This window comes from Micropterus dolomieu, linkage group LG07 (genome assembly GCF_021292245.1).
Source record: "Micropterus dolomieu isolate WLL.071019.BEF.003 ecotype Adirondacks linkage group LG07, ASM2129224v1, whole genome shotgun sequence".
In the NCBI taxonomy this organism is placed as follows: Eukaryota; Metazoa; Chordata; class Actinopteri; order Centrarchiformes; family Centrarchidae; genus Micropterus; species Micropterus dolomieu.
This window is the reverse complement of record NC_060156.1, coordinates 15,734,202-15,749,649: the sequence shown is the minus strand read 5'-3', so window position 1 is coordinate 15,749,649 and position 15,448 is coordinate 15,734,202. Positions and strand designations below refer to the sequence as shown.

The 15,448-nt window shown below is 41.3% G+C and overlaps 1 protein-coding gene across 1 annotated transcript; it reads left to right on the top strand.

The window, feature by feature from the left end:
- The first annotated feature begins 9,659 nt into the window (after positions 1 to 9,659).
- On the top strand, positions 9,660 to 11,100 carry LOC123973935 (NAD(P)H dehydrogenase [quinone] 1-like). The gene is made up of 6 exons (XM_046054322.1): positions 9,660 to 9,818; positions 9,901 to 10,068; positions 10,161 to 10,291; positions 10,361 to 10,474; positions 10,555 to 10,656; positions 10,746 to 11,100. Exons 1-6 carry the CDS (start codon positions 9,815 to 9,817, stop codon positions 11,043 to 11,045), a joined length of 819 nt encoding a protein of 272 aa, XP_045910278.1. The 5' UTR covers positions 9,660 to 9,814; the 3' UTR covers positions 11,046 to 11,100.
- Positions 11,101 to 15,448: the final 4,348 nt, after the last annotated feature.

Below are 15,448 nucleotides of genomic sequence, written 5' to 3'. Positions count from 1 at the left end.
AAAAAGTACCTGGAAGCAGGTACAGGTACAACATTTCTACAATGGAAAACCAAACAAAGGCGAGTCGAGCCAAAGGGCCTCCGCTCAGACTAGCTTGGTTTGAGGGCGTGCCTGTCCCCGCTAGCCGCTTGGCAAGCTTTATGACGCGTTTTCATTGTGACGTCACAAGTAAAGAAAGTGAAGGGCTGGACTACAAACGAGCTGTTTTCAAGCAGTTCAGAGCAGAGCTTTCTGTGGGAGATGGGAGCTCCCTTTTGGCTGGCCTTTGGGCTTTTTCAGTTTGCAAACCTGTTACATGCACAAAAAAGATATATAACTCAATAAAGGAGAGGGAAAAAGCCAAAAATCATAATACCACCTCTTTAATGTGGGTAAAAAAAACCTGACTTGCTGCGTGGAAAATAAGCTCAAGTCAATCTGCATGCCCATTTTGAGCTAGACCAGTCTGTCAGGACCAAAAAGGTCAAGACTAGGCTGAAAGCAGATGCTGTTCCACCATCTTTGTGCATTGTCCTCAAACCTGTAAATATTAAAGTCTTAGCTGCTGATCAAAGCTATACTTTTAAAAGTGAGACAGATGTAATAAGTATTAACTCCTAAAACGTATTATTTCTTATTTTGAAGTCGTAAAATATTATTTTGAATAAATATTACATTAATCATCATCAGATCGAAAAAGCTTCGAACGAAAAAGCTTCACAAAAGCCATTATTATACATGTGGTGCTTCCTCCTCTACCTCGCTATCATCTACTCACAAATTCCCTTTCTTACACCTGAAATCCACAGGACTGCGAACTCTCTTCTGAGTAATGTGCATACAATTTGTCCGAGCGGACACAGTGGGGAAAGAGATGGAGGGACTGAGTTGTGGGGCAGTTGCGCTGTAGAGTGCCAGAAACCATAATGAAAAGAACAGAAAGTTGTGAACACTTGTCACAGGGATGCCAACTTTTCATTTTAGTTTGGAGTGAGATTTGGAGGTCGGCTCGTTTTAGGCCTTCTGTGTCATATCCCACTGAAGGGGTCGTGATCATCGCTCTTTAATCCTCAGGCATTTTGTTTTAAAAGTTCAACAGCCACATGTATGTGCAGATGAAAAGCCAAGTCATTAATCATGGTCAGATCAGTGTGATCAAGATACTTGCCAACCTCCAGACATGATAGCCTTAATTCTGACCAAACCTTAGCATGTATTGGGGAGTCTTCCCCCACAGAATCTATGTGTCACACCAGAGACAGTATTTTTTTTTTATTCTAGAGAATGTATGGAATATTAAAGTTCATAATATGCAAGAGCATAGGTTTTCCTTTAGCAATGGAGGAGCCACTTAATGTAAATCCGTATTTGTTGTATTTATTTGTCTTTGTTTGGGGAAGTTCCTCTTTAAATGTGGCACCTTTTCACCTGAAGGATAAATTAGTTAATTTTAATTCAGTTAGAAACTCCTGGACTGAATGTTCAAAACTTTTTGCTTCTATCCCACATATCTGTGTAATCGGACATGTCCAGAAAGATTTATATGAGAATAATGTCATCATTTAATCACAATGTTTCAAAATCTCCCACCCTATAATCTGCTATTCATTCATTACTCTGCTGATATGATAGAACCCCAGACAGACAGACAGACAGACACAGAACCCATTTGGGACTGTATAGATGAGACCTGTGCAAAACGAAACTAAGTGAAAACAATTCACCACTTATCCACACGTTAACTTCGGCAGCTCTGTGCAGCTCACATTCCCAACAGAGCAGGGCTGCGCTTCAGCTTACACATTTTTATATTGCAAAACCGTATGTTAGCCGGTCACAAACTGTCTGCCACTCCCTGCGCAAAGCGCGTTTGCTTGATTCCTGCCACAGTGTCCGCCGGTGTTGCATCAGTTAGGTGGAGTGTAATTGCGCCAAGTCGACGCTATCAGTTATAGGCAAGAACCAGCTCTGTGAAATTGAGGGATCCTTAGAGTCCAACCAAGAAATGGAACAACCTAAACAAAACCCAGCAGGATGAATTGGCGATCCAAGTTGGAAATAATTGGATTAATCACTTTTTAGCGAATTATATAGTAATATTACAAAAAATTATTAAAACACCAAATAATCTATGCAGAGCAGAGCTCGGCCAATACCCCCTCTTACTAAAAATACAGAAAAGATCAATTCAATTTTACAATCACTTGAAATCAGTTAACCCCCAGACATACCATCACAAAGCCTAACATACCAGGAGCTGAAACCAGAGAAGAGTCCCCTCAGCCAGCTGGTCCTGAGGCTCTCTGCAGTAATAAGTCCCCAACAGCCTCAGGACAGCAACGCCAACTCAAGCAGACCAAACCAAATTATCAGCAAGCAGAAAGAAAAATATACTGAATACTGGAAAAAAACAACTAAAACACAAAGTAAATTCCAATCTTATCTGACCCTAAAAAGAGAATTTACACTGGCAAATTACCTGAGCACAATAAAATGTTAAACTAAAAAAACAAGAGGAGAGACTCTGCTCCCAGTGTGACAGAGGACAGGTAGAGAAAGAGCTGCACTTTCTAACCTCATGCTCTAAATATAAAACACTTAGACAAAAACACTTTGCAAACATTTTCCAAATATACCCCAAATTCGAATTTATATCACACACACTCCTCTATTTACTGGAAGAAATGCCCAAATGTCAAATAATTGCTGCAAAATATATTTCATCACGCTATGAACTGAGGACAACCAGTGGAAACTTAGACTAATAAATAATTGTTCTAATTTTCAAATTATTATAATTTTGATTGTTTGATATTTTAGTAGTTGTTGTGTTTTTAAATCTTACATTTGATACAGTTTTTTTTATTCTTTTTTTTTATAAACTAATTAATTTTATTTGATTTTTTTTGCCTATTAATATACACACCTACGGTTGTATCTATTTATTTTTAAAAAAAAATTTAACACACGTTACTGTGTCATTTACTTAGTTTATCTTAATTTATCTTAATTTTTAATGTATTATTATTTTTTATTTTTTTAACACACACATGTTACTGTGTCATTTACTTAGTTTATTTTAATTAAAAAAAAAATTTTTTTTAAACACACACGCTTACTGTTTTATTTTCTTATTTTAATTTAATATATTATTTTTATTGTCTAACATACTAACACAACGCTTATTGTTTTACTTATTTACTTTTTTCTAATATTTATTTTTACAGAATTTTTATATTTTATTTCTTTTGTATTGTTACGACCCCGGCTCTCAGGCCGCAACAAAGAAGGAGGATGCAACTCAGGTTTAACAAAGATTGACATAAATTTATTTAAAACAAAAGAACAATGTGGCAGAGCGGTGTGGAAGGCACAAGCACGACACTGGCGTCCGGGCAGGCAGGCCTAATAGGTTGGGCTCACTGGCCAGGTGCTCCCAATCTCCTTAATTGCCTGCAGGGAGAACCACAGACAGCACACAGTACAGAGGCCCAACACGAAGACCTCTCGAGGCAGTCATGCAATACGCATGAGCGCCTTTTTAGTTGGAGGCGGGGCATAGTCATCAATAGCCTATACTTTTGCCTGCACTGGACACACTCTCCCTTGCCCCACTACACGGCCCAAATAAGTGACTGTAGCCTTCGCAAACTCGCACTTGGCCAGATTAACAGTCAACTGTGCGTGAGCCAAGCGGTCAAACAACCTCTTAATGCGGTCAAGGTGACCATCCCAATCATTAGAAAAAATAACTACATCATCCAAATACACAGAACACCCATCCAAATCTCCAACAATCCTGTTCATCAGGCGCTGAAAGGTCGCTCGGGTGTTCCGCAAACCAAACGGCATCACTGCATATGTATACAAACCAGTAGGTGTAATAAATGCAGCAATCTCTCGGACTCTTTCTGGCAAAGGGACCTGCCAGTAGCCTTTCAATAGATCAAACTTAATCACAAACCTAGCAGACCCCACTTGGTCAATGCAGTCTTCAAAATGGGGAAGCGGAAAACAGTCTGGTTTTGTGACATTGTTTACCTTCCTAAAGTCTGTACAAAATCTGGGAGTGTTACTGGACTTTGGCACAAGCAGACAAGGTGGAATTGGAGGGCTCCTCAAAACTGTTCTCCAGCATACACTTAACCTCAGCATCCAAATGTTTATGTTTCTCCGGGTGAACACGATAAAACCTCTGCTTAATCGGTTTACAATCCCCAACAGATATCATGCTCAACCAAATGTGTGCAGGTAGGGGTATCTCCAAAAAGACATGGATATTGCTTGATCAGGTCAGCTAACTGGCTACGCAGAGACTCCTCTAAATGGCTTAACAAGCCATACAGATTCTGCATAGACTCTGAGTTCTTAAGCTGACCATATAGAACCGCTTCATCTGGGCCTAACAAATCCTCCTCCCCTTGACCTATCACAGCCTGATTGGACACAGATACAGACAAGCAAGCTGAATGCACATCAGAATGCTGTGCTTCAACTGACTGCTCTACACAAGCATAGTATGGTTTTAGTAAGTTGACATGACAGAGCTGAGTAGAAGATCTACGACTGGGAGTAGCAATCACATATTTCTGGTCTGACACCTTTTCCACCACTGAGTATGGCCCTGAAAACTTTGCCTGAAATGGAGAAGTAACAATGGGCAACAAAGCAAGCACCTGATCTCCAGGCAGAAAGTCACAATCCTCAACTCCGCGGCCATAAAGTTTTTTCATTTTGTCCTGTGCAGACGCCAAATTGTTTTTAACCACTTCCTGGGCTTTATAAAGCCTATACCGAAAACCATTTACATAGTCAAGAAGGTTGTGCAGCGGCTGGACCTCTTTCCATTTATCCTGCAGTAGTGCTAAAGGATCCCATACCTTATGGCCAAAAACAAGATCATTAGGGCTAAACCCTGTACTCTCCTGGACCACCTCTCTGGCAGCCAACAGCAACCATGGCAGACCCTCTTCCCAGTCTCTGTTCATCTGTATACAAAATGCACGCAACATGGATTTAAGAGTTTGATGAAAACGCTCCAAGGCACCTTGGCTCTGGGCGTGATAAGCAGACGCCTGATTGTGCTCAATGTGCAACTGCTTTAAAACCTGTGCAAATAAGTGTGACAAAAAAGTGGAGCCCTGATCAGACTGAATGACTCTGGGGACACCAAAGATGGAAATAAACTGTTATAATGCACGTACCACAGACTTGGCTGTAATTGTGCTAAAAGGAAACGCAGCTGGATACCTTGTGCTCTGGCACATCACTGTTAGTAGATAACTCGCACCCCCTTTAGATGGCGGCAATGGGCCCACACAATCATCATGATGATCAGATGTTCAAAAGACTGACCTATAGCTGGTATTGGACACAGCGGAACGAGTTTTAAACTCTGATTGGCTTTGCTGGTTAACTGGCATGACTTTAAATAAGCAAAAACCTCCCTCTTTAGTCTCCAACTTCATACATAACACTAGTTTTTGCTGCTCAAAATTCAAACCAGATCCAAGAGACACAACTGAGTTGGACGAACCCTCAGTACCTGCGGAAAACTGACCCTCCGAGGTGCCCAGCACTTTCATCTTTAACAAATAAATTTTTAAATTTGCTTTCTATGTCCTTGATCCTCTTATCGCCAACATCAACCTTGTAATAGTCAGCAGTTTTAACCAACTCATCCTTTGAACACTCTTCTAGAAACTCCTCGGCTGGTGCCTCAACAAATGCCTTTACTACGTCATCCATAATTTATCAGACATTCGCAACCACAGACAAAATGAGAATGCACAGTGCAAGGACCCACCAGTGTGCGCAAAAGGCCGACGTAGCCTCCAAATGGAGCTTCCCCGCTAGGTAACTACCTAACCTGGAATCTTATTACATAACTCCCCCCTAGTCTTCATGAGGTGTGGCAGTGGGTACTTACGCACCATCAGCCCGCTGGCCCGAGTGAAGCAACTGGTAAACTAGCAACCATCCTGGAACCACGGATGTGCTCCCGAGCAAATTCTGAGGGAAAAGGGAAAAAGGAAGCTCTAACGCGGTACCCCAGCACTACAAGCCCCCCCGATGAAACCCAAAGGGGAGACGCTGCTGTATCTACCAGGGGAAACACTCCTACAGGTAACGAACGCACACAGGTGGATTTACACTTACCTTCTCATATCTCCGTAAACATCCGCAGTCCAAGACAGCCAAAAAAAATAAATAAAAAAAACACCCCACCAGCTCCTTAACCACAATCACAAACAATGCTTTTTAAGTGTAATTAAACCTACCAGAATTCAAAAACGGACGAGCCCCCAATTTCTTAGGCCCCCGGCTCTCAGGCCGCAACAAAGAAGGAGGATGCAACTCAGGTTTAAGATTAACATAAATTTAATTAAAACAAAACAGGCATGTGATTGGCAAAGGGCAAAAAAGCAGGAAAATATAGGCTACTGAGACCTCCCGACACCCCTATCAAACTGGCGGCAGCTCTATTAAACATGGATGGTAAAGCAGGACCCACAACAATAAGTTCTTTGGTGGATGTGTTGCAGTGGAAATCACTAATCTAATCCACTGCTCTTTCTCTATAATAATTATTATTTTGTATTCATTTTTTTTTTTTTTTTTACCAAACTTTAACAGCTAAATGTGCAACATGAAATAGCTAATTGAGTCTATAACTAAATAATATAACTACTAACTTTCAAATTAGTTCAGTAGAAGTTAATAGGTTATTTTTAATGAATAAGAGACAGCAGCAAAGGTTGTCGTTGTTTAAGAACTGGTGGCCTTACTAAGATTATTCAGGAAACTCGCGCCAGTTACACAGAACCCGTTGCCATGGTTACGTCTTGGAGCGCTTGTTTGCCTGTCTGTAGATCAGCGCAGAGTGACCCCGCGGATCAAAGCGTATAAAAAGGCTTTATTACAACCATTCACAAGAATTTTTGTATAACTTGCCAAAACCTTTAAAATAAGGACGACTTTAAAAGCAACCATTCATAGAGCAAAGTGTAACCTATTTAGCCTTTATGATTGATCAATCGACAACAAAGTCAAAGTAGGCTAAACATTAGACATAGCCTATAACAGGCAATAATCAAAATATACCCAATTTATCCGATCCTTATTGTCAAGTCAGTGTTGGGCACGGACGACAATGTTCTTTGCATCTTAGACTGTCACACAATAGCAATAACGTTACTTACAGCTGTCGAAAAAACCTCTCTCTCCCTGTTCTCCAGTCTTCCTTGCCGTGACAGTATTAACACACACACACAAACACAACTTTTGCTGTGTGATTTGCGTGAGTCTCAAGAATGAACCAGTCTCAAGCTCAATGCGTGAGAGTTGGCAGCTCTTGCTTGTCATAATTCGGGAGAAATGTAACCCATGAGAGGACAATAAAAAACGAGAGTCTCACATGAGCTAACCGGAGCTAACCTCTGTTTATTCCTTGTTGACTTCTGTAGCCTGCAACAGCGTGCTGCGTGTGACATTGTGTTATTCTTCTGCGCATGTGGGTCACTTTCAGGCAACGGACAGTTCACACTGGAGTCTGAAATGGGACACATTTAAACAATAATGTCAACTGTCACACAAAACAAAAAAAGTGCTGTGAAGAAGGTAGTAGAAGCACGAAAATGACAATGCCACATGTTAATAACAAGTCAATAACGTGTGGCAGACTGCACGCTCCGCTGCTGAAACGCTTCTGAGATGCTTCCAGTGGACTTTGACGTCGGCCTATGGACGCAAAACCATAGCGCAGCCGTGACGTGCCGTAGCCGGAGCACTGTTGGTTGTATGGAGAGAAATAGTGTTTTGAAGAAAACTCCCAATAAAAGTGAACATATAAACAGTCAATGTGGCCAAATCATGGACATTCGCGTGATATATTTTTTTAAAATTGTGTAATTGCTGTTAGTTAATTTTTTTTCCCCATCAAATTTACAGTTACAGTTGTATTCCAGGTGTATCAGAAGATATTCTGTTGCATTATAATGAGTTGGATGATGGTTTTAATGGTGATATTAAAATATAGATTTTAAACCAGGCGAGGATGAAAATATCATATTTTCCTTTATTGCAACTCCATTTACTCTTTAATAGAAAAATAAATAGGTTCATTTACAGTTGATTCATATTCCTTAGCTTAGCTGACCTATCAATGGAGACCAGTGTAGTGTACAATATATGTGCATTTTGTTCGGACACCACACCAGAATTATGCATCTAGGCCTAATGGTTGAGCAGTTATTACTGATTTATTTTGGGTATGTTATTTTAGGTGTTTTTCCTGGAAATAGGTGGAGGGTTAAAGTAATTTGACTAAAAACGTTTCACTTGAACTAGGATCATTACATTAACTTAATAAAAGCCTTGTGCCTTAAAATAAGTATAACAACATTGGTAAAACAGGCTTATACTGATACTAAGCCTATTCCTCCGACTTATAGCCTACTTATCAGCCCTTTTTCAAAAATTACCATTAAATTCAGAACAGTGGAATATATTTACATTTTGACAGCAACAGTAGTGTTTACAACAGCTCAGCTACAATAAAAACTCAATGACTGGAAATAAATATAGAAATGTCAGTTCCAATGTAAAATAAATAATATTCCTGACATCAAAGTAAAGAGTGAAGAAGAAATGGCCCTATTAGATTTCAGGAAAATGTATGAAATATCTCTAGTCACAGATCACCTCCAGTAGTATCAGCAACAAAACAACAACAGCAGCAGCAGCAGCAGCAGCAGCATCCCCAGCAACCCCAGCAACCCCTCTACAGCAACTGTTCTGTTATGTCAGTCCACAGTGTTTTAAAGCTAGAGCTGGGTATTTCCAGTATTCCCGTATCGATACAGAAGCATCTGTATATGCGTATCAGCAAGGAATACATAACGATATATTTCTATATCAATATTTTGAGAACAGCCCTATTTAAATCCTTGTTCCATGTGCCCTTTTTATACTTTGGCAACCTGCCCTTCCAAAGGTCTCTGCGAGGCCCTGTGTGGTGTGCTTGCATGCATGTGAGCATTTGTAGCGTAGTTATTCCCTAATCCCTCCTCCTCATGGTGTCTTGATAGATGGGATTTAGGACTGATTTTGGTCCCAGATGTGTGCCAGCTCATGTCTGCCTTTGATGTTCATTGCCGAGTCTATTTTTTAATTTTTTTTTAAAGGGCAACATTCGTGAATGTGCTTTACCGCAGGCAAATGTTTCTTTAGAGCAAAGTAATGTAAAGGAAAACAGAGCTGGAAACCAGTAACAGTAGAGTGAGAAGATCACTCAGCCACATCTGCTTCATGTGGTTTGAAGACATCAAGAGTGGCACACAATTTTTAAAACATCTTGTACACAGACACGCATGCTCTCAAATATCCACACGATTACTGTATAAAAGACACAAAAACACAGACAAACATATACTCTGTCTCTTTCTGGGTAGGCTAAAATGAGAAAAGCACACATTGCCTTCAAGTAGACGACATAGGCTCGAGAGTACTATTGTAAGCTTATCCTGCGTTTAAAACAGGCTTTATCTGCAGCTGGTTTAACTGGCATATTTTTGGCATTTACAAAAATTCCCCTCCCCATTAAAAAATGTTGACTAGGTTCAGAAAAAGATATGTGGATATGTTGATGAGACTCCTGAGAGAGAATCACCCAAGCTCAGCTGATTGATTGATGACCTTGATTGCTGATTGACAGCACCTGAGAGAGTGCAAATGCTCCAGAAGGCTTGCAGTATAAAAATAGCATCTTCTGCTTTGCTCCAGAATGAGCAGTTCTTTCCATTAACAGACCAGCTAGTTGTTCATATTCTCCAGAATGGGTGAGGTTTTCTGCTCTGTGTTCTTGACAGTGTGTTATGGTTGGAAATTATGAGTTGTTCTAATATTTAATTCTTGGTTTAGCAGGAAAGAAAGTGTTGATTGTGTATGGCCACCAGAGCTCTGGCTCATTCAGTGCTGCAGCTAAAGATGCTGCTGTGGAAGTCTTTGGCACTAAGGGCTACACAACTGAAGTATCTGACCTATATGCCATGAAGTTTAAAGCCTCTGCTACTGCTGAGGACATCACTGGTATATCAATATCTCACTGGCATTAAACCTGGCAGTTTTTTTGCTTTAGTTGCTCTCCATAATTTCAGGCAACGTTTATTTTGTCTCTGCAGGAGAAGTTAAGAATGCAGATCACTTCTGTTACGCAGAGGAGACCAAACTAGCATGGGAGGCTGGAAAACTGTCTGCTGACATCACCGAAGAACAACGCAAACTCACTGAAGCAGACCTCATCATCTTTCAGGTACAGGCCGACTGACTAATATGTTTAAGCCCAAGCCCTGTGCTTGAAACTAACTCAAACTCTTCTCAGTTCCCCATGTACTGGTTCAGTTTTCCTGCAATCATGAAGGGCTGGATTGACCGGGTGCTCACACTGGGCTTTGCTTACTCCCAAGAGAAGAGGTATAGCCAGGGCATCTTCAAGGTAAGGGACCAAATCAAGAGGTTTGCATTACTAGTGGTGTGTGTGTCTTTTGGCTTGTTTGAATTGTGTTTTCTGCACAGGACAAGAAAGCCATGCTGTCCTTCACCACTGGGTCTCACGAGTCCATGTTCAGTGCAAATGGCATTAATGGAGACATGAATGTCACACTGTGGCCGCTGCAGGTACTGGCCCAGCATAAACTGACTTAGCAAAGCATTTAATGGGTTATCAACTGTGGTAAACATTTGACCATATCACCACCGTTTTCCAGAATGGCATCCTGCACTACTGTGGCTTCCAAGTTCTGGCCCCTCAGATCTTCTGGGCTCCGTCTCACGTTCCCTCTGAGGTGCGAGGCACCATGCTGGAGGGCTGGCGTAAAAGACTGCAAGGCCTCCTGGAGGAAAAACCACTTTCCTTCACTCCTTTGGACTGCTTCGACAGGGAGAAGGGCTTCCAGCTGAAGCCGGACGTCTGTGAGAAACAGGCCACTGAGGAGTTTGGACTGACTGTGGGGATCCACCTGGGCAAGCCACTACCACCCAACAACCAGATGAAAGCTGGAGTCTAAAGACTGCAAGATCTCTTGTCATTCAACTATGATGAATAAAAGCTGTCTAAGAACATCTACTGTCTTGGCAAGTTTATTGCACTATGATGAGTACAGCCAAAAGAATCCTAAGGGTGACAGACTCAATAGTGGCCAGTGTCCCACCAGTGTGTCTGAACTAGAAGTCTTTAACTGCTGGTTCTGGACAATGTACTGGGCCACATGCTTATCTTCAAGCTTTGCTGGGATCTTATAGGCAAGATTCATTATTAATGGCTATAACACTTAGTTCAGTATTGCTCACTGTCACCCAGTCTCAAGAACTTCAAGAACATTCTGTCAGGGTACCTGCTCTCTCAACCCCATGTGACTTGATCAAAGAATTTTCTCCTGCATCAATTACTATAAACCTCTTTAGACTGAAATGGCCTCATGTTGCCTTTTACAGTGCACTCAAAGCACATGTATCCCATCTCTAGAATGTGACCTGTCAGATGGTGGAACTCTTGGGAGAAACGCCCCTCTCCTTTTATTCTCAGATTGCTTTTGATGGGGAGAAGTTCCCAGCTGAAGCTCATTTGAAATATGCTGAAAAGGAGTTTGTTCTGACAGTGGGAACCCACCTGGGGAAACCACTCCTACCCAACAGCCAGATCAAAGCTGGAGGGTAGTGATGAACACTGCTTATTTTTTTTTTGGTTAAGTGCAGTAAAGCATCATCTCTTGCTGAGTTTTGTGGAAATTTTGACTTAAATGTTGAGGTGAGTTCTGTGCATGTTGCTTGTATGCCGTCTGTTGAAGCTGAAGTGCTCTGTACCCTGTACAGACATGCTGACGGCTGAAGAGTTTTCATGCAAGCAGGTCTGGGCTCTACACGGAAACATAAGTGGCCAAGCTCTTTTCCCAGAGAAGCAGCTTTTGTTTGGGTATGGAGGAAATGAGATGGGGGTGGGGTGAGGTGTACACTGAAGGAAACAGCCTTGCACTCTGATGTGCATATTTCACGCTGAGGTTTCACCAGGTCGCTGTATTTGTTTTGTTTGTACATGTTAAGATCATTTCCTCCTTTTGCTGTCAAAAAAACTGAAGAAATTCAAAAAACCAAAATAAGGCATTCATTTCTGTTTAATAATTTGCAAAGACTTCTCAGGTAAAATCTCTTACCATTACGATTGGAGTTGACAGTGTGGTTAAAATGTCTTGTGAAGTGTTTAAAATGTGTGAATCATGAACAGTAATTAGCTTCCTCATAATTAAAATAGGCTTACTGCATCAGATCAACACAGTAATCAAGGTAGTCAAATCCTACTGTTTGCTTATATGCATCATTTTCCCGGACAGAAAACCATAGTGTTGGAGTTAGAATTGCCGGGTTTTGGGGCATTGAGTGTTTGTTTGTAAGGGTTATACCACAGTCTCTGATCTGGTGTCCATCCTGCTCTCCCATTGTCTATTCCATTTCTCCCAGCATAGCTGCAGAGAAGGTCATTTGGCTGGTTCAATGGAAGGAAGTGGGCACCATCTCATACCAGGAATGGAACAGTCTCTCCGGAAAAGCAGTCCTTATGTATTAAAAGCTGAGATACACACATTCATTCAGAAAAAAAATAGCAATATAATGTTGATGAAGGTTGAGCGGACTATTAAACCTTTCACTGTGCTCGTGGAGATTTTCCCAAGTTAGGATTGCGTTAAAGGCATAGTTTCACATTTTAGAAAATAGGCTTAGTGATTTCAGACAGGGGGTGATTACTGCCACAGTATGTTGATGATCTGTATTCTTCATGTGACACAGCAGGGTGCAACAGGTTTTGTTACCGCTGGACAGCACCAAGCTAGCTCTTTCCTGCTGTCTGTTTCCAGTCTTTGTGCTAAGCTAAGCTAACAGCTGCTAGTGGTAGCTAAATATTTACCACACAGACATCAGAGTAGTATTGATCTTCTCATCTAATTCCTCACATTTTTCCTAAATTGTCAAACTGTTCCTTTAAAGGATTGTAATTCAAGTTCAGAATGTAAGAAATACAATACATACATAAAGACATGACTACATTAGTCCTTGTGTTTACACTAGATGTCATAGGGTTAACAACAGGCATTAAACACTATGTAGAGAGAGAGAGAGAGAGAGTGTGTGATGGTAAAGTGCAGGAGAAAAAGAGGTCAGCTGGGAAATGAGGCAAATTATATCAACGAACCTTTCATTCTTTCAGGAGCTACATTAAAATCCAATCAATTATACCTCAAGGAAAACCACAGCTTGTTGAACTTTGCCTGCGTGTGAGAGAGTGTGTGAGACTCAGTCCATGTGTGCATATATAGGAAGAAAGTGAGGCACAGTCCAGGGCAGTTATATTAAGATTGGCAGCAGGAAAGGTTTGTAATGAAGAACTGCAGTGTCATTTACCTTTATGCTTTAACTGCCCCCCCTTACCTTCATATCACAGAGTGTCCATTGTTTATTCCCCATGATTGAGAAAGTGAGGAATTCACATCTGAGCACAATCATCCCCAAACTACAGCAACTGCCTCTTAAATCAAGTTTTCTTACATCACAGAGGTAAGTTCCCACAGTCCTTATTAAAGAGAAATCGCTATGAGATTGGTAGTCCATCAAAACACATTTCCCTTTCTCAAACATATAACTTTGTTAAAAGAGTTTATATACTTCCAAGTTGATTTGCCTTTGGCGTGACAAGAGATAAAGTACTTTATGGTTTTATTTTCACTTAAATCAGGGTGTTAACTACTTTGATGAGTATCTGAAAATGTGTGTTTGTGTGTGCATCAAAGATAAATCTCTCAGGGCTGTAAAGCCTGTGATCGCAGCCTGAACAGCTGGTGTAAGAAACATTATATAAAGGATGGACTACAACAGCTGTGGAGGAACAAGACCACAAATAGAGTCAAGGAGCTCTTTACACAGTCCAAAAAAGGAGAGGAAAACACGAGTGAAAAAATAATAACAATCACTCCCTCCTTCCTCTTTTCTTGAACTTCTGCAGGATGCGTCTTTCATGGCTTACTCTTTTCATCCTCACCTCCATCCTTCTTTTGTGTTAGTCTTCTCCTCTCACCAGTGTGAAAATACACAGGAAACTCTTACCACAATGGCAGTTTTGCACACAGCTTTAGCTCATTAGGGATTTGGATGTTCACTGGAGGCGTATTCCTGAGGGGGACTGACTGTATGTTACCACATATATAAGCAAGCACTTTCACAAATCAGGCTCCTGACATGCACTTCACTCAGCTCGACTGGCAGTGATGGGGCCCAGGCGAGCCTGCTCTGTGCAACTTTGAAACTCTTACACGGAAGGCCTGCCATAATGGTTTTGATGAATGGGTGGATCGGGCTATTGGCCTCCATTCAGTCTCTGATGTATGGAGTGCCTGGTAATGGGAGGCTGACGTGAGGCAGCAAAGCTGTTTTGTATTTACAAGCTGATGTTTGAGTGTGGCTGTGAGGTTTGATGAAGGCTTTTGGTGGTTTGGGGCATCAGAGTGACAGGGTTAAGACTGCAGTCAGCCATTATGCTCCTCTTTAAATCCTTTTCTGTAGTATAATGAGAAGCAGATCTCTAGTATCTCCACCACAGCCTGCAGAGTGAAGGGGGAAAGACACATGGGGAACACAGTACTTCCTGTCCGTCACTCCTGTTTGATCCCTTGCTCCGATGTTGACTCCTCTTTCCCTTCTATATCTGATTCACTCTTCGTTCTGGCTTTTGTTTCATGCATCTCCCTTGGATATTTCTCCCACTGTCACACATCGGTATAAACAATGAAAGACTACAAATGGCCTCATATGTGTTTGCCTGTGAGTAATAGATGTAACTGAAGCTAATGGTTACAGATGAGACTGTGAAGAAAGACTAGATTAATGGGAGTGCTAGTGCTAGTGCACCTCACTCGGAGCTCCAGGCGCACAGGGCTCAACTCCAGATGATGCCTGGGTTGCCACATCCTGGCCGTAATCCCCCTGCAGTGCCAAGATTGCAGTGTGTGTATGCGATTGGTGGGGGACACCATGAATCAGAACCACCTGGAAGAGAGAAAAATGGCTTGAGGTAATTTTCCATGTTGCTCTGGTGATTTTGATTTCTTTTTTGTGTGCCGCAGGGTCATTTTCAAACAACATGATATTTACACTGTAATCGCCATTTAGGTCTTTTTTCCATTAAAATAAGTCAGGCTTCATTCTGCAAACATGTTTATCTACATTATTTATTCTGTCATCTTGTTTGAGTGCTGTGGAGTCATGTTTATATCCAATAAAGCATACAGTGTTTGGTTTTACTTCAGTGCTCATGCTCTTGTAAAGTAGTACATTTCTGGAATGTCACTTTGTCTATGTTACCTCTGGCTGTTTACCATTGATGTAACTTCAAACTCATATTAAACCGTGAACTTGATCCAAGTGA